Source organism: Bufo bufo, chromosome 3 (assembly GCF_905171765.1).
Source record: "Bufo bufo chromosome 3, aBufBuf1.1, whole genome shotgun sequence".
Taxonomy (NCBI): Eukaryota; Metazoa; Chordata; class Amphibia; order Anura; family Bufonidae; genus Bufo; species Bufo bufo.
The window spans coordinates 216,064,073-216,087,673 of NC_053391.1; the positions used below are offsets into that span (position 1 = coordinate 216,064,073).

The following is a 23,601-nucleotide window of genomic DNA, read 5'->3' on the forward strand; positions in this document are numbered from 1 at the left end:
AAACAAAATAATTACTATGGCTCTGTTCACACTGTCGGCAGAGGTTCAGAGCTCCATATCCAGCCACGATAGATTTAACGGAAGAATATTTATACATGCAATGCTATTCGTCCTGTCAATCCGTCGGGCACCAGTGGCATCTGTCACAGAACAGATTTGGCAGAACGCTGTGGCTACACCCATTATACACACAAATATCTTTAAAGGGGTTATACAACCCTATAATGACGCCCCCAATGCCAGGGCCCCTCGTATACTTTATAGTTACCAACTCCCTGGCAATAGCAGGCCGCGACAGGGGCGAGCCTCCCTAGTGTCACCGGCTACTATTGGCTTCTCCCCCCATAGCCGGATGTTTTGTGATCCGAGCAACAAGGAGATGCAGCGGCGGATGTGCAGGGATCAAGAGTGGCGCGGGTCCTGGAGAGCAGGTAAGTATATTGTATACAAGGGGCCATTATAAAGGTTGGATAACCCCCTTTAAGATAAAACATTTTTTTTTCATTGTCTTTGCATATGTCATGTCTTCTGCAACTTCGGGTATAGAAAAAAAAAAAGAAATAGAAGAAATGTGAAAATGGTATATTTTAATGACACATCAGCGCTAAGAACCTGTATCCATTAAATCACATACAGGAAGCGTTACTCCGTGTTTTACATGAACCTATACTTGAATTGAAAGTTTTTCTGGAGAGGGGATGATAAATTCTGTACAAATACATAGGACAATACATTGTAATTTCAATTTTCTAAAAGGTTTAGTTTAATATAGCCCTGTATGTGGAGCCTCCATTATGGGCCCCAACATTCTGTAATGTGCTGCTATTAACATTGACCCATCAGTGCTGAAACAGAGTAAGGCAAGAGGTGAACCTCTACAAAACAGACAGCCTTCACCTCCAACACGAACATCATCATTGTGGTCCTATAACCATTATGTGACCAGGCCGTCATGTAATTCTTCTTAGACACTTGCGGGGGGGATCATTTTCTGAAGGTGGCAAATATTTTAAGGTGATGACAAAGTCAGAACGAACAAACAGAGCGTCGGGTATCATGTCAGTTCAAAGTAAAGGAACATCTCTGTCAATGAGACTGGATTATAGTGGTATACACCCAAAGTTATTCGAACGGCATAGCAGGTGGTCACTGCACGACATAAATCCTTGAGATGAATGCAACGCCAACACCTTCACATCATGCTTTTTGTATAACCGCTTGAGGAACAAACATCAAGGCGATTTCCTTTCAGGTTAGAGCTTCACGAGAGATGCAGTTAACATGTAGGGGCCACAAGGCAGCAGCTATGTGGTAAGTGCACACACAGTGATAAGACCATCCATGAATGAGGTAAACGATTTGTCAAGTGGAGATGCTGTTTGAACAGTCTTGTGCAGGTGGCATTTGAGTTTTGGTCTTCTTGTGGAGAGCAAGACCTCCAGTGCTTTGGCCAAAAAGACTATATATAAATAAAAAAGTTGACAATTTTTTTTTTTTTACAAAGAAAATCGACACAACACTTTTAACATAGTAATATCGTGTATACTTTCTCACTTACCAAATTACATGAGGGAACAAGGCAGTCTAATGCAGCCTTGGCTGCTATCTTCATTGCTATCTAGTTTTTTCATCCTGTACTGATGGATTTCACGGACCAGAGTATAAAATGCATCTTCAACACCCTGAAGAGAAAATATGTTAAAAGAGTTGGCCTATCTCACACATTGGTGCTATATTTTTTGGATATGTCACCAATGTCAGATAGGTGTGAGTCCCACTAGAAAGGGGCCCCCAAAAAGAACGAGGGTGCACAATGCAAGCGCGGGCACCTTCCATTCACTTCTAAGGGACTGCCGAAAATAGCTGAGAGCTGGCTCCACTATTTCCACAACTCCTATAGAAGTGAATGCAGAGGTGGCTGAGCTTGCACAGTGCGCTCTCCATTCACTTCTGTGGCACTTCCGGATACAGCCAAGCACACACGGTCAGCTCTTTTCGGAACTCCCACAGAAGTAAACAGAGAACATGACTCACATCGACGATGCGCTTTCCTCCACTTTGGTGGTCCTATTCTAGAGATAGGTGTGGGTCCTATCTGACATTGCTGGCATACCCTAGCAATATAACACCAATGCGTGAGATGACACAAACCCCTTTACATAAGACTCCATATAATTACAGCAATAACTCCTAGCACTGAAAGGTACATACGATTAACCTCTTACCTGTCTTGTTTTTGCTGATGTCTCAACAAATGGGATCCCATAACTTCGGGCTAGTTCTTGGGCCTGTTTGGTGTCTACAGTCCTTGTCGGCAGATCACATTTGTTACCAACAAGCACCATAGGAACATCATCTGAGTCTTTCACTCTTTTTATCTGCTCCCTACAAATGAGAAAAGGGCATCTGTAACAGACAGACTGTAGGTGCGGCATGTACATATTTTGTGTGTACGTATGCACATGGTATATTTAAAATTATTTATGAGGATCGTACAAACTGTTTCAACCGGGAAACAATTGGTGGAGCATGAGTCCCCAATATGCTACTGAACAGGTAACTGTGGAGTACTCTCGAACTGTCTGCATAAGGTCCTGTCTTGTTTTCATGTTTGAAAACTAATTCTACAAAGAAGAGAGGGCCAAAATCCCCCCACCAGCCATGTGAAAGACATTTGGTTACAGGTGTCGCTGCAAGGGGCTACATTTAGTAGTAGTAATAGACAGGCTGTCACGTATTTGCTATGTCAGGACATATGGATATTATACAACAGGAAAGGCGTCTCCAGCCAAGTAAGATATAGAGAGCCACTCTGGTAGACCTGAGCCGTCCATGCATTACATGGACATTGAATAGAAAGTCCGTCATGTACTGATACATGTCCCGTACAGTGGATGCGAAAGTCTGGCTATAGAGGCTTCCCACAGAGATAACAGCTGATCGCCATGTGATACAGAGTCCGGATCAACTGCACCGGCTTCTATTCAAAGAACGGCTGTCATCAGGAGACCACCCATTTAATTTTAAGGGGCATTTACTTTTAAACATAGTTGGTATAGTTTTCCTACAATAAGCAATATCTTAAAAAAAAAAAAATAGAAAATTTTATGTAGTCTTCCCTGCTCTGCAAGTAGATCTGATTGCTAATAAACAATGCATGTGAGGAGACCAAAACAAGGATTTACTAACAAAGTTCGGTAAAAAAAAAAAAAAGTCAAAAAGCTGAAAGTCAAAAAGTGAGGGGCAGATATGCTAAAGGACTGTGCCTATGTACGCAGCACCATTTGTCTGCCTGAATCTCGGCATATTAACCGGATAGCGGCTGAATCTCTGTCGGACCCCATTATAGTCAATGGGACTAGAGGGCCTTCCTGATCTAGAGAGCACCAGCAGGCTCTTCTCTGCCAGAACTCCGGCTGCAAGTGTGAAACAGGCCTAAGGGTACTTTCACACTAGCGATTTTCTTTTCCGGCGCTGAGTTCCGTCCTAGGGGCTCAAATCCGGAAAATAACTTTTCAGTTTTATCCTAATGTATTCTGAATGGAGAGTAATCCGTTCAGGATGCATCAGGATGTCTTCACTTCAGTCTTTTTGACTGATCAGGCTTTTCAGAAAAACGCAGCATGCTGTATTTTTACCTCCGGCCAAAAATCCTGAACACTTTGACTGAACGCCGGATCCGGTCTTTTTCCCATTGACTTGCATTAACGCCGGATCCGGCGCTGTGTGTTCAGTCAAACCGGATCCGGCTTTTGCATGTTAAACCCGAAAAATGTTAAAAAAAAGTTAAAGTCCATAAATGGCGGATCTGTTTTTTCCAATGCATTTTTTCATTGTGATCAAAATCCTGATCAGGATTCACATGTAATCAGTTTTCACACGTTTTTCCGGATCCGGCGGGCAGTTCCGGTGTCGGAATTGAACGCCGGATTAAAACAACGCTAGTGTGAAAGTAGCCTAACACTGGTGTTACATACACAAGTATTAGTAATAAAGTCCATCGGCACAAAATTGTGCCAAATTTATTAAGAGGCACAGGCCTCTTAAAGGGGTTATCCAGAGAAATATATTAATAACCTATTCTCAGGATACGTCATCCATATCACATCGGCAGGGGTCTGTCTCCTGGCACACCCACCGATTAGCTGCAGAACTCACCTGAGCTCCAGTGACCGCCCGCTACTTTACCAAGCACAGTGCCGTACATTGTATAGAGACTGTGCTTGGTACTGCAGCTCAGCCCCATTGACTTGAAAGGGATTGAGCTGCAACTAAGCCATGTGGTCGATGTACGTTGACGTCACATTGCCTAAACAGTGGCCATGGTGCTCACAGAGCTCCGGGCTTTTTCTAACAGCTGATCAGCAGGGGTCCCAGGTGACAAACCCTCGCCAATCTGAGGGTAGGTCATCAATATCTTTTCCTGGATAACCACTTTAATACATTTAGTGCACCTCACAGGAGTTCTTGCGGCACAAATGAAAATCTATGCCACCTAACAGCTGGAGTAAATTGGAGCTATAAATTAAGCTGGTTTTTGGCAAAATTATGATAAATGGGAAGGGCTACACCCCCTGCCCCCAAGCCCCAATAACTTTTCTTGGCACATTTTAAAAAGGACAAGAATAGTGAAAAGTTGCAAATATGGCATGTGCTATAATTATAAAAGCTTTTTACGCCTCAAAAATGGCATAAAAAGACCTATAATCCACATCCTAAGGGCTCATGCACACGACCATATGTATTTTGTGGTCCGCAAAAAACGGATCCGGATGAAATCCTTGAGAATTCCGTATTTTGCGGAACGGAACAGCTGGCCCTTCATAGAACTGTACTATCCTTGTCCGTAATGCGGACAATAATAGGACAATGAAGTGAATGGTTCCGCATACGGTCTGCAAAAAAACCCGGAACGGACACGGAAAGAAAATACGCTTGTGTGCTTGAGCCTTAAGGCCTCTTTCACATGTCAATAAATCCCAGACGTGTGCTGTACAAGGTCTCTCTGGACAGTACACGTACCCACAGACTTTAATGTGTATTCACTCATCAGTGATTTTCCATGGACCATGGTGACACCACAGAAGCTTGCCCTATTTTGGTACATATTTACAGATCCCTCAGGCACATTATACTCTAAGGGTCAGTGAAAACCACAGAAACATCACGTAGGCCATCCGCGTTTGGCCTGTGGTTTTCACGGATCATTGCTAGGAGATGCTCTGGAAGTCAATTTTCAGCTGAGCAGCATTTGTGTAATACGGATGACATACAGAAGGCAAAAAACTGACACCCGGACCAAAAAAGGATTCTCCGACATATCCACCCAGGAACCACTGATCATTTTGTCACTGATGTCATCATGGACAGGTGTGAAAGAGGCCTAAGTCATATAGTAGTAAATGCCAATTAAAACACGAAGAATAAGGGAATAATTGTCATGCATCGTTCATTACCTATAGGAATTTATATCAGCAAACGATTTGCTATTGTTGATTGCAAAGACGCAAAGAAAGCCTTCCCCAGTGCGCATATACTGGTCGCGCATTGCGCTATACTCTTCTTGCCCCGCAGTATCTAAGATATCCAGCAAGCAGGTCTCCCCATCAATCACAACCTGCTTCCGGTAAGAATCCTGCAGGAAGGCAAAAAAGCTGAATTTACATTTAAATAGACAGAACTTGTGTACAATCAGTTTGCTTAACTAGACAAAATTCATAATATAAACGTAATTTTACTGAAAGAGTAGCAAATGCTTGGAAAAAGTGTCCAGCAGATGTGGTTGGAAAATCAACTGTAACTGAATGTAACCATGCCTGGGCTAAATATATAGGTTCCCTAGGAGAAAAATCTAGGGGCAGACTAGATGGACGATATGTTGTTTTTTTGCTGTCATTCTTCTAGGTTTCAAACATTCGTGGAGTAAATGCAATGTTACAGGGCAGCTCAGAGGCCTATTGTAAGGAACAATCCAGCCCTGTCCAGTCTTTTCTGGTACCCCATAAGATCAGAATGTAGTTAAAAGCTAAGGCAGCTTTTTAGTAGTGATGATCATATTGCTTAAAAATAAGGTAACTGTGAATTAAATTTATTTTTAAGACTTTGATGATGATGATTTATCATTGCCCAGCATCCATAAAGACTCTGGCTGGTGTTGAACTCAGGGTTTCTTCTACACCAGAAAACCGGAATTGGACTGGTAGTTCTGTTTCTTTGAATCCACCATGATGGCCACAAGTAGATTGACCCTTGACCTCTGCAGGGGGAGAGGGAGAAATATATATATATATATATATATATATATATATATATATATATAGAGAGAGAGAGAGTTTACCCCACACACCCTCTCCCCTCAGTCTTTACAGATTATCCCGGTGGTGTATTTATAATAAATATATATATATATTATTTTTGTAGGGAAAAGGTAAGTATGGGCAATCATGGTGGATTCAAGGAAACAGAACTACCAGTAAGTCTAATTCCAGTTTTCCATTTTATCCACCATGATGGCCACAAGGAGAACTAACAGATAATATTTATCCTAGTGAGGGGCAACTGCTTGTAAAACTCGTCTGCCAAACCTCAGGTCGTCCAAGGATGTTACATCTAGCCTATAGTGTCTGATGAAGGTGTTTATACTAGACAAGGTGGCTGCCTTACAAAATTGGTCCAGAGAGACACCAGCCTTTTCAGCCCAAGAGGAGGCCATTGCACAAGTAGAGTGTGCCTTAATACCTGGGGGACACAGGAGACCCTGAGTGGAGTAGCAGATAGCAATAGTGGATCTGATCCACCTACCTACAGAGGCACTAGAAAGCTTTTTACCCTTATTGCTACCTGCAAACTGGATTAAGAGGTTAGCATCTTTCCGGAACGACTTTGTGGCTTCTAGGTAATGTATAATAGCTCTTCTAACATCCAAGGAATGAAACTGTTGTTCTTTAGGATTGTTACAAAATGAGGATAAAATGAATTCCCGCTTTCTGTGGAAAGTAGATACTACCTTTGGTAAAATCCCCGAGTCTAATCTGAGAGAATAGATATAGATAAGTAGGGTTCCCTGGATATAAGAGCCTGAATCTCACCTATCCATCTTGCGGAGGTAATGGCTATGAGGAAGCCGGTCTTAAATGATAGATGCTTTAAAGAACTATGATAGGCTCAAAGAGAGGTTGTGATAGATTATGGTGGACAATATTAAGGACCCAATGCAGAACACATGATCTTATGGATGTTCTTAACCTAGAGGCAGCCGTCATAAACCTTTTAATCCAGTGATGTTCGGCTAATTTAGTATCATAGAAAATACTCAATGCAGAGATCTGAACCCTTAAAGTGCTAGGTCTAAGACCCAGATCCCTGCTGAAGAAAATCTAGAATTTTCTTAATAACTGGTTTTGATTTATTTGGCGCTGGATCCCCTAACCAGCTGCAGAACTTTCCATATTTTAAAATAAATAGCGGAGGTGACTTTCATTCTACTGGTTTTAAGGGTATTGATTACTCTGTCGGAGAGACCCTGTTGTCTTAGGATGTTGCCCTCAGGATCCAAGCTGCTATCTTGAAGATCTTTGGGTTTGGATGATAAACTGGTCCCTATATGAGAATATCCTCCTGATGAGGTAATATCCAAGGTTCTTCGATCTAAATCTGCTTCAGAATCAGACACCAACTCCTTTTGAGCCAGTAAGGAGTTATTAGGATCATTGTCACAAGATCTCGGAGTATCTTTTGAATTGTCCGGGTTATCAGAGGAGAAGGGAGAAAGGCATTTTTGAGATTTTGCATTCCCCCTTGAGGCAAATAGGTCGATCTTTAGAGCTCCCCATCTGTCTGCTATTTTTTGAAATATTGACGGGTTTAAGGACCACTTTCCCGGATCTAAGATCATCCTGTTTAAAAAAATCTGCCTCTTGGTTCAAGGACCCCTTGAGAAGTACTGCTGTTACAAACAGGATGTTGTTTTCTGCCCAAGAGTATATTTTTGCTGTCAGGCGTTCCAATGTTGGAGATCTTGTCCCACCCCCCTTGGTGCTTTAAGTAGGCTACTGTCGTGGTGTTGTCGGACAGTATTTTTACATGAGGTTTTCTTACTAGGCGTTGGACCTCTTAACGTCTGCCAAACTGCTTTTAGTTCCCTGAAATTTGAGGAGACTGATTATGACTGGATTATAACTTCTGGACTTCTGTATCAAGAAATTCCTTGCTGAAGGTTCTTTTCCCTTTTCCACCAGTTCAAGTACAGCTTCAAAAATCTGGGAATAAGGATTTTCTTGTCTAATGATGACTGATTCCTGTTCCAGTTTCTTAGAATCCATGATTGAATTACTCTTGTGTACGCCTGGCTCCATGCTACTGAGGTTATACACAAAGTCAGGATGCCTAGAACACTCATTGCTTCTCTTACAGAGCAGAACTGACAAGACTGGAATTTTATTATCTTTCTCTTCAGGTCCGATATCTTTTCCTCTGGCAAAAAAGAAGCTTGTTCCTCTGAATCCAGGAGAATGTCGAGGAACTTCCTTTTTGTTGCTGGCTGTAGAAAAGATTTCTTCCTGTTTACTACCCATCCTAGATTCTCTAAGTTTTTTATGAAGAAATCTGTGTTTGAGTGTTTCTGCTTCCGTTCTTCCAATTACCAGAAAGTTGTCTAGATAGGGTATAATCTTTTTCTCTGAAGAATGCCATCATTTCTATCACCAATTTGGTAAAAATCCTTGGTGCAGAAGAAATTCCGAACGGAAGTGATGTATTAATTAATCCTGTTGCGTTTTTTTTATAGCAAACATTAAATATTTCTGATGGTTTTTGTGTATTGGAGGTGGTAATAGGCGTCTTTCAAGTCCACCAACATCATAAACGAGCCCTCTTGTATTAATGGCACTGTGGAAACTACTGACTCCATTTTGAATTTTTTGTATATGATATTTTTGTTTAATTCTTTTAGATTTATAATCGTTTGAAACGATCTAGTGGGTTAGTTTACCAGACACAGCCTTGAATAAAAACCTTCACACTGTTCTTGTTGAGGAACTGGTATGATGGCATCTGCTTCCAGAAGGTTTTAAATACCCAGCCAGATTTTTGTCAGAACCGTTGCAGAGTGTGTGGTGATCTGAGTCTTGTGTGGGGGAGTTGAAGAGAATTCGATTTTGTAACCTTCTCTTATAATCTGTAAGGCCCAGGGGTTTGCTGTTATCTTCTCCCACTGAGGTAGAAAGAACTTCAACCTCCCCCACACTCTGGCATCATTGTTTGTCCTGTGGTCTGCTTTGAGGGTGAAAGAGGAATCACCTAACTCTACCCCCTTTTTGGTAACCCCAACGCCCAGTTTTGCCTTTACCCCTATAAGATCTATACTGGGGGTTAAACTGACGAAAGGGGTGCTTCCTGGTCTCTTTCTCTTCTGGGAACCCCTTCTTTTTATCTGCCGTTTTCTCTAGGATTTTATCAAGCACTGGGCCAAATACGCACTCGCCCGAAAAGGCTATGGAGCATAATTTGGATTTTGATGTTTTATCCCCCGACCAGGACCTCATCCACAGTGTGCGTCTAGCCAAATTAAATAAGGCTCCGTCTCTTGCGGCAAACCTTACTGATTTGGCGGAAGCATCCGCCAAAAAATCAGTAGCTGATCTTAGGAGGGGAACAGAGTATATTAATTTCTCTCTTGGTGTTTTATTTTTTAAATGTTCTTCAAGCTCATTTAGCCATAGATACATTGATCTTGCGACTGATGTAGCTGCAATGTTTGTTTTAACGCCAAACATGGAAGCTTCCTAAGCCTTTTTTAGCAGACAATCTGCTTTTTGATCGATAGGATCCCGTAATTGTGAGGAGTGCTCAAACGGCAATGAAGTTTTTTTACTTACTTTTGCCACTTGGATATCTATTTTCGGGGTTTCGTCAAAGATTTTAGAGAGTCAGAAGCATCAAATAAACAAATTTCTGAATTCCCTGGAGACTCCTAGCCTTTTTTCAGGATCCAGCTATTCATCTAATATCATATCTTTGACGTTTTCATGTATAGGGAATACTCTGGCTTTATTCTCAAACCGCCAAACATTTCATCTTGAACACTTCTAGGCTTTTGTAAATCTTCAATGCCCATTGTTGATCTGACCGCCCTTAAAAGTTTGTCCATCTCCTCTATAGAAAAATAATATTTTCTCTCTTCCTCAATCAATTCCCCCTCAGATTGTCTGCCTCTTCATAAATTTGGAGGAGGAGGCATCGTCATCTAATTCTTTAAGATCAGAAGAAGATGGAACAGAAAATCTTTTTTTTTTTTTTTTTAATAGGTACTGGAGAGAAACTGGGATCTAAAAATGATGCGAGTGAAGATTTAATTTCTTCCTGTATCATATTTTTTACTTCTGATTAAATAGATGGTTGCTCTTCTTTTAATAGATCCTGAATACATTATTTACAGATCTTTTTCTTGTAGCTTTCAGGGAGCCCTTTTGTGCATGGAGCACATTTCAGAGACTTAAGTTTAATCTTAGTCTCTTTACTTCCCTATTAAAAAGAACCAAGAGAGATACCATGTATTTAAGTTGTATGCATAAAATACATGTCACATAGCTTTCTCCCCACTGGGGAATTTGCGATAGAAGTCACTGTGGAGGGATCAGGGTTATCCATGCGTCCTGTCACTGGATCTACTGCAGACATGCTGTCCCTAAGTCTCGGTCCTTCTGCTGTCTGCCTGCACTTTTAAGGGGCTGGTTCGGCGTCTGACGTCACTTTCCCGGCCCTGCCACACTTCCGGTGTGTGCAGGGCCGAACTCCGCCTACTCATGTGACGCGATCACTCCGGTCACATGACCGCCCCCTGTAACTGCTGTAGTACATGCCTAGTGTACGCGCGGCCCCTGTACTTCCCCCTTAATACCACACGTGGGAGCTTTTCCTGGCTTGTCTTCCACGGAAGGAAAGAGCGCGGGAGCTTCTTAGGAGCGGTGGAGGCTGCGGCTGGGCAGCGAGCACCTCCTTTATTCCCTCTGCCCAGCATTAGCATAGGCCGCAGGAGGACAGGGGAGGGGTGGGTGGGGCAATTTAAACTCTCTCTCTCTCTATGTTCCTGCCCCTACAGAGGTCAATGGTCAATCTCCTTGTGGCCGTCATGGTGGATGAAATGGAAAAATAGCATAGATTATAAATGTGGCAGGGGTGGCGAAGAAACGGCACTTGTGCAAACATCTTTGTGCAAGTGCAGTTCAAAAAGTCGCAAATGTGAAGTGCCGCATCTTTTTTTTTTTTTTTATAAATCTGCCCTTTAATCCTTTTCTTTTTTTTTTACCACATTTGCAGCGCTCACATTTTTAAAACATGGTCAGACCTTTACCTGGTTCAGCAAATCTCCTGACAACGCCAACAGAAAGCACTACCATAGTGACCATACGTGTACAGATATAATTTTTAACCCCTCAGCATCTAATGCCTGAAACTCATGATAAAAGTATTAGCTGTAAACTTCGGCTGTACCTCGATGGTAGGATCATATTCATCCACAAAATGGTTCTGAATAAGCTGGATAGTTAAGGCACTTTTTCCAACACCTCCAGCTCCCACCACCACTAGTTTATATTCCGTCATTGCTGTAGAGTGACTCCCTGGAGAAAGGAAATGAATAAATAATTCAGAGAGGGGAAAAAAACAAAATCGTTTTATGTAAAAAAAAGTACAGGATATAAGGACAACATTGACACTTATATTTTAGGTTTGAGTTGCGCGCATTAGATGCATATCAAGTGGACCTGCTGATTTCAGCAAGACCAGCCAACCATCTCATGTGTAAGGGGCTTCCCAACTTTCCCCTGATGGCACACAATGGAGAAGATGTTCTCGGGGAGATAAGCAGCTGCCAGTGGTGAGGCAGCTGTTGGCCGACAGGTACCTCATGTGTATGGCCAACCTTAGGCTCTGTCTATCATGTAGCCATGAAAGATGTGATGAAAATACAAGAGGAGCCCCATAGTGCAATCATTAGCAGAGTCTATGGGGTATTTCCCTTTCAGCTAGATGTAGACAATGGGTATGTGTTACCTACATTTTATTAGAATTTAGAGATATGCTTTACAGCAACCACATGGACACCTGTAGAACGGAGATCGATTTATAAGGGGGAGTGTTCTAGGCATGCTCTTTGAACTCTGCAGAGGCCATTGTCTTGGTTGGGGGTGGTTCAGGTTGCTGTGGCCATAGTTGCCAAATGTCCCAAATCTGTTGGGACCGTTCCTCTATACTTGAACCCAATAACCCTGACTATGCAGGAGATTTGGAGCTCTGTATCAGGAACATGGGTGTTAACTGGAATAAGACAGAACCAGTGGCGGATTATAATTGGGGTGTTTGGGTCTGTAGCCTCTGCCCAACGCCGACCCAAAAGCCCACAAACTACGGCGGGGCACGATAGCACATAGTTCCCTGCCCTGCCACCGTCCGCCATAGTCTTCAGGCATACTAGGCCTTAAGCTTATGCGGTAGTAAAATCCCAGCGTAGGCGGGTGTGATGACGTGTGTGCGCAGCGCGCCTGCACCATCTGCGAGTGAGCGCCGACTGGGATACAGGTAAGTATTAACTTTTTTTTTTTTGTGCCAACTTTGGGGAACACTACTGAAGGGACAGTGGAGGGGGAAACTACTACGTGGGGGCAAATTTATACTGTGGGGGCAGTGCGGGGGGGGGGGCAAATTACTTAATAAAGGTCAGTGAGGGGGCAGTGTGGGGAAAATTACTATGCGGGGGCAGTGTGGGGAAAATTACTATGCGGGGGCAGTGTGGGGAAAATTACTATGCGGGGGCAGCGTGGGGAAAATTACTATGCGGGGGCAGCGTGGGGAAAATTACTATGCGGGGGCAGCGTGGGGAAAATTACTATGCGGGGGAAGCGTGGGGAAAATTACTATGCGGGGGAAGTGTGGGGAAAATTACTATGCGGGGGAAGTGTGGGGAAAATTACTATGCGGGGGAAGTGTGGGGAAAATTACTATGCGGGGGAAGTGTGGGGAAAATTACTATGCGGGGGCAGTGTGGGGAAAATTACTATGCGGGGGAAGTGTGGGGAAAATTACTATGCGGGGGAAGTGTGGGGAAAATTACTATGCGGGGGAAGTGTGGGGAAAATTACTATGCGGGGGAAGTGTGGGGAAAATTACTATGCGGGGGAAGTGTGGGGAAAATTACTATATGGGGGAAGTGTGGGGAAAATTACTATATGGGAGCGTTTCTATTAGGGGACATTATTTCTGGGGACACTATACAGGAATTATTACCTGGAGCACAATATAGGGTGTTATTATTACTGGGGGCACTCTAGGGGACATTATAATTGCTGTAGACACTATAGGGACCTTTGGGGTAATTTATCAAACTGGTGTAAAGTAGAACTGGGTTAGTTACCCATTGCAACAGATTTCACCCTTCATTTTTGACAGCTCCTTTGGAAAATGAAAGGTGGAATCTGATTGGTTGCTATGGGCACCTAAGCCAGTTGTACTTTACACCAGTTTGATAAATGATCCCAATTATGAGAAGAACTCTAACGTGTCTGTGTAACAAACTCTGTAGAGACGAGATGCGGCAGAAAAAATTAGTCATGGCGGTCTGGGTCAAACGGAGGAGAAGAGGAAAGAGAAGATCTACATGACAGGAGATGTCACTGGAAGTAACAGATATGTGGTGCTGTATTCCCCTATATGTAGAGCTAACTCACTACTGTGACCTGCGTCTCATCTTCTCCTCCAAGTCTTTTTTTATCATAATCGTATGTATTTTAAATTTGGCAACTAAAATTTTAATTTGTCACCTGCAGTCCTATGATAACAGTCCAGATAACAGTGATAACTTTCTGTGTACAGATAATGTAGTAGATGTTCCATGCAGTCCTATGTAACACCCCACATAACACAATAGTTCACTGTGTTACTTACGAAGCACCGAAGACTCTTCATACAGAAAAATTGGGTAGACATCCCCAGGCCTATCATGCACTGCTCCTAGAGGCTTATTTGCATACAATAAAACATTATTTTTCTCAGCAATGCGGGCACATATGAACATGGGACCAACACAGATGTCTTCAGCTGCCAAGTGCACATATAACAGGTCAGCCAGTTTCATAGCTACAAATCTGCTGACAGATGCCCTTTAATTTTCTTTTTAAATGGAAGTGGCATTCACAAATATAGATACCTCTCACAAATAAATGAAGTGTGTTTGCATTGCTTCCACTTTAACGTTACTAGTCTACAGGACGTAGACGGACCTTACACAAGCTTTTCCACACATGTATTACTTTTTGTATGGAAAGGCGATTATTTCCCACCCTGACATGCGGCACCTTCGTATAACACATAATGGACTCGCTTCCTGCCGTCACTACCAAGTTACTTCCCATTATTTGTCCATCCATCTGTTTAGAAGAAAACAAGGTCGTAGTCATGGAGAAAACACAACCACCGGTGAAACGAAACCACAGATACCATGATTGTGTCTGCCGGCTTCCTTTTCCGTTTGACATGCACATCAACTCCTCCAGTCACACATAAAGGGAGATTCCTGAAGCTGCTCAGGGGCCTTCTCCACATTCACAGAAGGAGCAAGTGGTGGCCTGGGACAAGCACCTGAGCTGGAGGAAGGAAGCAGCAAGGAGGGAACAGACGCTCATAGGGATATGGTGAAGATTTAGAGCTTCTCCGTGAAAGCACATCTGCTCAGAGAAAACGCTACACAAGGATTGGAAGTGGTTACTTTTCAGCATGTAAGAAGTCTGAATGTTTCCTGATGGTAGGAGACCTCACTGCAATTTATAGGCTACAGATGAAACACAAGGACGGCTAAGAGCTTTACTTCAATGGTAAAAGCCAGAGAAGATGTAGCTCTAGGTGCACATCATCTACAGATTCTGTCAAATTTGCAGGAAAAAACGGTGCAGCATGTAAAATGATGGAACCCAATGGACACCATGAGAAGTCAATAGGGCCTGTTGCCTGCTTTTGGTGTCCGTCAAATGACAGATTTTGCCCCGTTATTTTTGTATTTCTGTTCATATGAGGGAGTAGAAAATCCAAACGTGAGTGCAGGTGTGAACCCAGCCTAAAGGCCAATTTACATGAGAAGATAATCAGCCCATAACTGAGCAGAGACTGACCATACAGCATGTCAATCAGCACATGTAGGTCTCATGCACACGGCCATAAGTGTTTTGCGGTCCGCGAAAGGTGGATCCACAAAACACGGATGCCGTTCTGAAGGTTCACACTATTGAAGAAATGTCTATTCATGTCCAGAATGTGGACAGGAATTGGACATGTTCTATTTTTTTTTTTTGTGAGGCCGCAGAACAGACATACGGATGCGGACAGCGCACAGTGTGCTCTCTGCAACTTCAGCGGCCCCCATAGAAATGAATGGGTCCGCATCCAACCCACATAAAATGCAAATCGGATGCTGACCGAAAATACGGTCGTGTGCATGAGGCCTTCAATGGAGAGAGCCACAGTGGTGTATGGGAATGAAAACTAGGCAATACAGTGGTTCGTACCCATACAGCAGTAGAGATGAGCGAAGTCATAAGAATCCATCCATCTCATGAAGCAAGGTTCTGCTCCTGAGATGAGATGTCCCTGAAACTGCCACTTGACTGACAGGGCCGGACTTTCTATTAGCGGTGCAAGCACAGAGGCTATGTTTCCGCTACTGGAGCATCAACTGTTCATGCGCTGCTACCAGGAAGGCTTGTACTTTACAGTTCACCACCTTTCATTAACACCGTTTAAAATTCTGTGCAGATTGTTTTTTAAGATATCTTCATAGCAATAAGAGGTCAGTTTTTCTGATACAGAGCTCCAAACCTCCTGCATAGAGAAACATTAAAGGGGTTGTGTCACTTCAGCAAATAACATTTATCATGTAGAGAAAGTTAATATAAGGCACTTCCTAATGTATTGCGATTGTCCATGTTGCTTCCTTTGCTGGCTGGACTCATTTTTCCATCACATTATATACTGCTCTAGGGCTTCAACAATTACTCTAATTCAGGGATCAGCAACCTCCGGCATTCCAGCTGTTCTGAAACTACAACTCCCAGAATCCTTCTTTCTGTTCTGTTGGAATTATAAGAACAGCCCAGTAAGTTTGAATGCTGGGAGTTGTAGTTTCACAGCAGCTGGAGTGCCGAAGGTTGCTGATCCCTGCTCTAATTAATCGAGTAACTCGACACAAAAAAATCCTCGATTCTAATTTTTTGCATTGAGGATTCGTTTGTGACCACGGAGCATGAGTGAAGCACTTGCTCCGTAGTCACCCACCGGCCCACACCACGCTGCACTTGATCCTGACACATCATCAGGACATAGTGCACGTAAGTGTGCACTATGACCCGACGCTGTGTGACGTCAGGACGACAGTGCAGCGTGCAAGGAAGAAGAGGATGGACGAGCTGTGACGTGTCCGCAGTGCCCCTACAGGAGAGGTAAGTAATAAACTGGCGCTGGGGACTGATGGCTAGAAGCGGAGATGGTGGTACTGGGGGAGTTGAGGGAAGGAGGACTGATGGCACAGAGGACCGATTGCACTGGGGGGAACTAATGGCACAGAGGACCGATAGCATGGAGGGTGATGGCACAGAGTACTGATGGCACTGGGGGGAGCTGCTGGCACAGAGTACTGATGGCACTGGGGGGAGCTGCTGGCACAGAGGACTGATGGCACTGGGGGGAGCTGCTGGCACAGAGGACTGATGGTACATAGTACTGGGGGGAGCTGATGGCACAGAGTACTGATGGCACTAGGGGGGGAGATGATGGCACTGGGGGGGGGGGGGGATGATGGCACTGGGGGGGGGGGGGGGAGATGATGGCACTGGGGGGGGGGGGAGATTATGGCACTGGGGGGGGGGGAGATTATGGCACTGGGGGGGGGGGAGATTATGGCACTGGGGGGGGGGGGAGATTATGGCACTGGGGGGGGGGGGGATTATGGCACGGGGGGGGGGGGAGATGATGGCACTGGGGGGGGGGAGATGATGGCACTGGGGGGGGGGGGAGATGATGGCACTGGGGGGAGAGATGATGGCACTGGGGGGAGAGATGATGGCACTGGGGGGAGAGATGATGGCACTGGGGGGGGGAGATGATGGCACTGGGGGGGGGGGGAGATGATGGCACTGGGGGGGGGGGGAGATGATGGCACTGGGGGGGGGGGGAGATGATGGCACTGGGGGGGGGGGAGATGATGGCACTGGGGGGGGGGGGAGATTATGGCACTGGGGGGGGGGGGAGATGATGGCACTGGGGGGGGGGGAGATGATGGCACTGGGGGGGGGGGGAGATGATGGCACTGGGGGGGGGAGATGATGGCACTGGGGGGGGGGGGGAGATGATGGCACTGGGGGGGGGGAGATGATGGCACTGGGGGGGGGGGGGAGATGATGGCACTGGGGGGGGGGGGGAGATGATGGCACTGGGGGGGGGGAGATTATGGCACTGGGGGGGGGGAGATGATGGCACTGGGGGGGGGGAGATGATGGCACTGGGGGGGGGAGATTATGGCACTGGGGGGGGGAGATTATGGCACTGGGGGGGGGAGATTATGGCACTGGGGGGGGGAGGTTATGGCACTAGGGGGGGGGAGATTATGGCACTGGGGGGAGAGATTATGGCACTGGGGGGGGGGAGATTATGGCACAGAGGAAAGATGGCACTGGTGGGAGCTGATGGAACTGGGCGGAGCTGATGGCACAGAGGACTGATAGCATGGGGGGGGGGAGCTGATGGCATAGAGGACCAATAGTACAGAGGACTGATAGCATGGGGGGGTGATGGCACTGAGTACTGATGGCACTGGGGGAGCTGATGGCACTGAAGACTGATAGCATGGGGGAGCTGATGGTACAGGGGGACCTGTGGGCATGGGGGGCTGATGGCACTGAGGACTGATGGCAGGGGGGTCTGATGAGTTTTAATAAAGGAAAGTGTTATTTTCAAGTTGCTTTCTTAGAGTACTTGATTAATTGTTGGATTAATCGATAGAATACTTAATTACTAAAATAATTGATAGCTGCAGCACTGCTCGTTTCCATGGTTATGACCACCCTGTCATCCAATAGCTGTGGCCGTGCTTGCACACCATAGGAAAAAACAACAGCCTATGTGAGCTCCCGCGGTCCCAGCCACCAGAGAGGCTAATGCTTTTTCCTATAGTATCCAAGCACGGACACCGCTGATGAATTGCAGGGTGGTCTGTAACCATGGAAACGAGCAGTGTATAATGTGTTGGAAAAATTTAATCTAGCCAGCAAAGGAAGCAATATGGACAATCACAATACATAAGTAAGTGACTTGTATTAACTTTCTCTACATGATAAATGCCATTTGCTGAAGTGAGACAACCCCACAGACTGCCTGCAGTTGCCTCTAGAGAGAATTTAGGAGCCTAGTACATACTATTACAGACTTAGCAACAATTTTTGATGGCACTGTTTAATATTCCATATAATGTATTGTGAAACTGTAAAAAAAAAATAAAAAAATTTTGTGGGATGGAATAGGAATTTAACACAAAGTCAGCCATTGCATTCTCGGTTTTGTTTTTACGGAATTCGCTAGGGAGTCTGCAAGTCAATTTGATTACAGAAAATAGCAAATTTGTATTGTATGTTTTATTCATTTTGAAGAATAAAACCTTGTTTTCTTTCTTTCTTGCACTTTTCTGTCGGTGGAGGTGTGTAAGGACCTTTTTTTGCAGGTTATCCGCAGTTTTTATTGGTACTATTTCGGGACAAGTCCTACAAACTACAGTTCCCGCACTGTGATGTTTTTACAGTACTCACCGAGAGAAATAACATGATATTTTAATATTTTGGATGCAGTAAAAAGTCTATTTTCAGACATTCCTGCTCTCCTCCCGCAGAGTGGCATAAAAACTTTGCAAATGCTGGAAAATGTTGGAATTTTTTGTGTTCGATAAAATATTTCCAGAGGCTGGATAAACCGGTTGAATCGCAGCTACAATAATCTTGATTGCCGCTGAATTTTGGCCCCGACAATGACAAGGTGATGGACGTGTAGAGACCCAGTATCAGGCTCAAGGAAATGGGATAAAATAAAACTGGAGAACATGCCACTTGAATGAGAAACATGGGGGCACAATGTTCTATCAGTCATTGTATTGTACAGATGTCACTGCCGAGGGGCACGCCCTTGTAGCATTTCCTATTCAAGAACTTGTCCAAATTCACATAAAAGATATCCAAAACTCTGATTCCCATATGAAATAACAGGAAACTAAACATCTCATTCACAGTACCATACACTGACACAATCATGTGTACTGACACGTGTAACCACCTCAGCTCCCCTAGCTTAAACCCCCTTAATGACCAGACCACTTTTTACAATTCTGCACTACACTACTTTCACAGTTTATTGCTCGGTCATACAACTTACCACCCAAATGAATTTTACCTCCTTTTCTTCTCACTAATAGAGCTTTCATTTGGTGGTATTTCATTGCTGCTGACATTTTTCCTTTTTTTGTTATTAATCAAAATTTTTACAAAAAAATGACATTTTTCACTTTCTGTTGTAAAATTTTTCAAACAAAACTACATTTCTATATAAATGTTATTGTTTTACATGTCTTTGATAAAAAAAAATGCAATAAGTGTATATTTATTGGTTTGCGCAAAAGTTATAGCGTTTACAAACTATGGTACAAAAATGTGAAATTCCGCATTTTGAAGCAGCTCTGACTTTCTGAGCACCTGTAATGTTTCCTGAGGTTCTACAATGCCCAGACAGTAGAAAAACCCCACAAATGACCCCATTTCGGAAAGTAGACACCCTAAGGTATTCGCTGATGGGCATAGTGAGTTCATGGAAGTTTTTATTTTTTGTCACAAGTTAACGGAAAATGATTTTTCTTTTTTTCTTACCAAGTCTCATATTCCACTAACTAATAATAAAATTTTACATGAACTCACCATACCCCTCACGGAATACCTTGGGGTGTCTTCTTTCCAAAATGGGGTCACTTGTGGGGTATTTATACTGCCCTGGCATTTTAGGGGACCTAAAGCGTGAGAAGTAGTTTGGAATCCAAATGCGTAAAAAATGCCCTGTGAAATCGTAAAGATACTCTTTGGAATTTGGGCCCCTTTGCGCACCTAGGCTGCAAAAAAGTGTCACACATGTGGTATCGCTGTACTCAGGAGAAGTAGGGCAATGTGTTTTGGGGTGTATTTTTACATATACCCATGCTGGGTGAGATAAATATCTCTGTAAAAGACAACTTTTCCCATTTTTTTATACAAAGTTGTCATTTTACAGAGATATTTCTCTCACCCAGCATAGGTATATGTAAAAGGACACCCCAAAACACATTGCCCTATTTCTCCTGAGTACGGCGATACCACGTGTGACACTTTTTTGCAGCCTAGGTGCGCAAAGGGGCCCAAATTCCAGCGAGTACCTTTTAGGAGGGCATTTTTAGGCATTTGGATTCCAGACTTCTCACGCTTTAGGGCCCCTAAAATGCCAGGGCAGTATAAATACACCACAAGTGACCCCATTTTGGAAAGAAGACACCCCAGGGTATTCCGTGAGGGGCATGGCGAGTTCATAGAAGTTTTTTGGCACAAGTTAGCGGAAATTATTATTTTTTTTTTTTTTTCACAAAGTCTCCCTTTCCGCTAACTTGTGACAAAAAGTTCAATCTTTCATGGACTCAATATGCCCCTCAGCGAATACCTTGGGGTGTCTACTTTCCGAAATGGGGTCATTTGTGGGGTGTGTTTACTGTTCTGGCATTTTGGGCGGGGCTAAATTGTGAGCAACCCTGTAAAGCCTAAAGGTACTCTTTGGACTTTCGGCCCCTTTACGCACCTAGGCTGCAAAAAAGTGTCACACATGTGGTATCACCGTACTCAGGAGAAGTAGGGCAATGTGTTTTGGGGTGTATTTTTACATATACCCATGCTGGGTGAGAGAAATATCTCTGTAAAATGACAACTTTGTATAAAAAAAATTAAAAAGTTGTCATTTACAGAGATATTTCTCACACACAGTATGGGTATATGTAAAAATACACCCCAAAACACATTGCCCTACTTCTCCTGAGTACGGCGATACCACATGTGACACTTTTTTGCAGCCTAGGTGCTCAAAGGGGCCCAAATTCCAATGAGAATCTTTACGATTTCACAGGGCATTTTTTACGCATTTGGATTCCAAACTACTTCTCACGCTTTAGGTCCCCTAAAATGCCAGGGCAGTATAAATACCCCACAAGTGACCCCATTTTGGAAAGAAGACACCCCAAGGTATTCCGTGAGGCGCATGGCGAGTTCCTAGAATATATATTTTTTTTGCACAAGTTAGCGGAATATTATTATTATTTTTTTTCTCTTACAAAGTCTCATATTCCACTAACTTGTGACAAAAAATAAAATTTTACATGAACTCGCCATGCCCCTCACGAAATACCTTGGGGTGTCTTCTTTCCAAAATGGGGTCACATGTGGGGTATTTAACTTGTGCCAAAAAAAATAAAAAATCTATGAACTCGCCATGCCACTCAAAAGTGATCTTTTTATAGCGCCGCAGCGATTTTACGGTGTTTTTGCAGTGATCAGAAAAAAAAAAATTCTGTCACTGCGGTGGGGCGGACTGAACGCAAGTGTGCGCACAAGATCAGGCCTTATCGGGCGAACACTGCGTTTTTTGTAGAGCCTATAGAACATGTCCTATATAGAAAAGGCATTTTCTATATAGTTCTGGCAATGTGCGGTAGGGATCGACCGATATTGATTTTTTAGGGCCGATACCGATACCGATAATTTGTGAACTTTCAGGCCGATAGCCGATAATTCATACCGATATTCTGGGAATTTTCATTTTTGAGAAAAAAAAATATTTCCTACACAAATCTGCTGAAAATTAATGTTTATTGTTAATGTGTATTTTTTTTTTTTTTTTTTTTATAAATCTTTTTCATTTATACTTAATATTTTTGTGGTTTTTATTTTACTAACTTTTAGCCCCCTTAGGGACTAGAACCCTTGTCCTATTCCCCCTGATAGAGCTCTATCAGGGTGAATAGGATCTCACACTGTCCCTGCTGCTCTGTGCTTTGTGCACACAGCAGCATGGAGCTTACCATGTCAGCCAGGGCTTCAATAGCGTCCTGGCTGCCATGGTAACCGATCGGAGCCCCAGGCTTACACTGCTGGGGCTCTAATCGGGGGAGGAGGGGGATCCTGTGGCCACTGCCACCAATGAGTAATACTGGGTGGGAAGGGGGGGGCGCACTGCGCCACCAATGTTTTTACTATTGGCCGGGATTGGGATGGGGGTGGGGGGCGCACTGCGCCACCAATGATTTATACTGGGGGGCTTGGGGGGTGCACACTGCGCCACCAATGAAGATGTCTTTCAATCATTCATATTCAGGAGGCGGGAGCTGGCTGCAGAATCACATAGCCGGCTCCCGACCTCTATGAGCGGTAGCTGCGAGCCGCGGCACCTGAGGAGTTAACTACCGCAGATCGCAGCTACCGCTCATAGAGGTCGGGAGCCGGCTATGTGATTCTGCAGCCAGCTCCCGCCTCCTGTATATGAATGAATGAAAGGCTTACCTTCATTGGTGGCGCAGTGGCCACAGCCCCTCCCCTCCTCTTATGTTCTCTCCTCTCATTGGCGGCAGCAGCAGCACAGGGGGAGGGAGACACTGCTTCCTTCTCCCCTGTGCTGCGGAGGGAACACGGAGAGCGCTGAGAGCAGCGCGTTCTGTGTTCCCCATACGTTATCGGAATATCGGCAAAATAGATGCCGATAACGTTCAAAATCCTCAATATCGGCCGATAATATCGGCCAAACCGATAATCGGTCGATCCCTAATGTGCGGATCCGCAAAATGCGGAAAGCACATTGCCGATGTCCGTGTTTTGCGGATCCGCGGTGTCCGTGTTTTGCGGATCCACAAAACATGCGGATGTCTGAATGGAGCCTTACAGGGGGGTGATCAATGACAGGGGGGTGATCAGGGAGTCTAATATGGGGTGATCAGGAGTTAATAAGTGACAGCGGGGGGGGGGGGGGGGGGAGTGTAGTGTAGTGGTGTTTGGTGCTACTTACAGAGCTGCCTGTGTCCTCTGGTGGTCGATCCAAGCAAAAGAACCACCAGAGGACCAGGTATATTAGACGCTGTTAACAAAACAGCGTCTAATATACCTTTTTGGGGTTAAAAAAATTGCATCTACAGCCTGCCAGCGAAGGATCACCGCTGGCAGGCTGTAGATGTACTCGTTTACCTCCCGATCCTGTGAACGCGCGCTCCTGTGTGCGCGCGTTCACAGGAAATCTCGCGTCTCGCGAGAGGACGCGCCGATGCGTCCAGGAGGAACAGATCGACCGCCCGCAGGACGCAATCCTGCATTAGGCGGTTAAAGGATAACTGTCACATTTAGACCCTAATTAAAATTTTCATATATGTAGTTACTAATAACATGATATTCCAGAATCAGTTACTATTAGACTGACTTACCCCATATTTAATAAAATTCAGCCCTTAGCAACCAGTCTGCATAAAACTGC

At 44.3% G+C, this 23,601-nt stretch overlaps 1 protein-coding gene across 2 annotated transcripts in view; it reads right to left on the reverse strand.

Annotated features, from left to right (window-relative positions):
• Positions 1 to 564: 564 nt before the first annotated feature.
• NRAS (NRAS proto-oncogene, GTPase) overlaps positions 565 to 23,601 on the reverse strand; it is a 31,900-nt gene continuing 8,863 nt past the window's right edge. Inside the window, exons 2-6 of one of the 2 annotated variants that reach the window (XM_040423930.1) lie at positions 11,491 to 11,618; positions 5,457 to 5,635; positions 2,226 to 2,385; positions 1,559 to 1,682; positions 1,252 to 1,459 (exon numbers count right to left, since the gene is read on the reverse strand). In XM_040423930.1, coding sequence (XP_040279864.1) covers positions 1,563 to 1,682; positions 2,226 to 2,385; positions 5,457 to 5,635; positions 11,491 to 11,601 — 570 coding nt within the window. In that variant the 5' untranslated portion in view covers positions 11,602 to 11,618 and the 3' untranslated portion in view covers positions 1,252 to 1,459; positions 1,559 to 1,562. Of the gene's footprint in view, positions 1,460 to 1,558; positions 1,683 to 2,225; positions 2,386 to 5,456; positions 5,636 to 11,490; positions 11,619 to 23,601 lie in introns of both variants that reach the window. The other variant, XM_040423929.1, reaches the window with a different exon arrangement.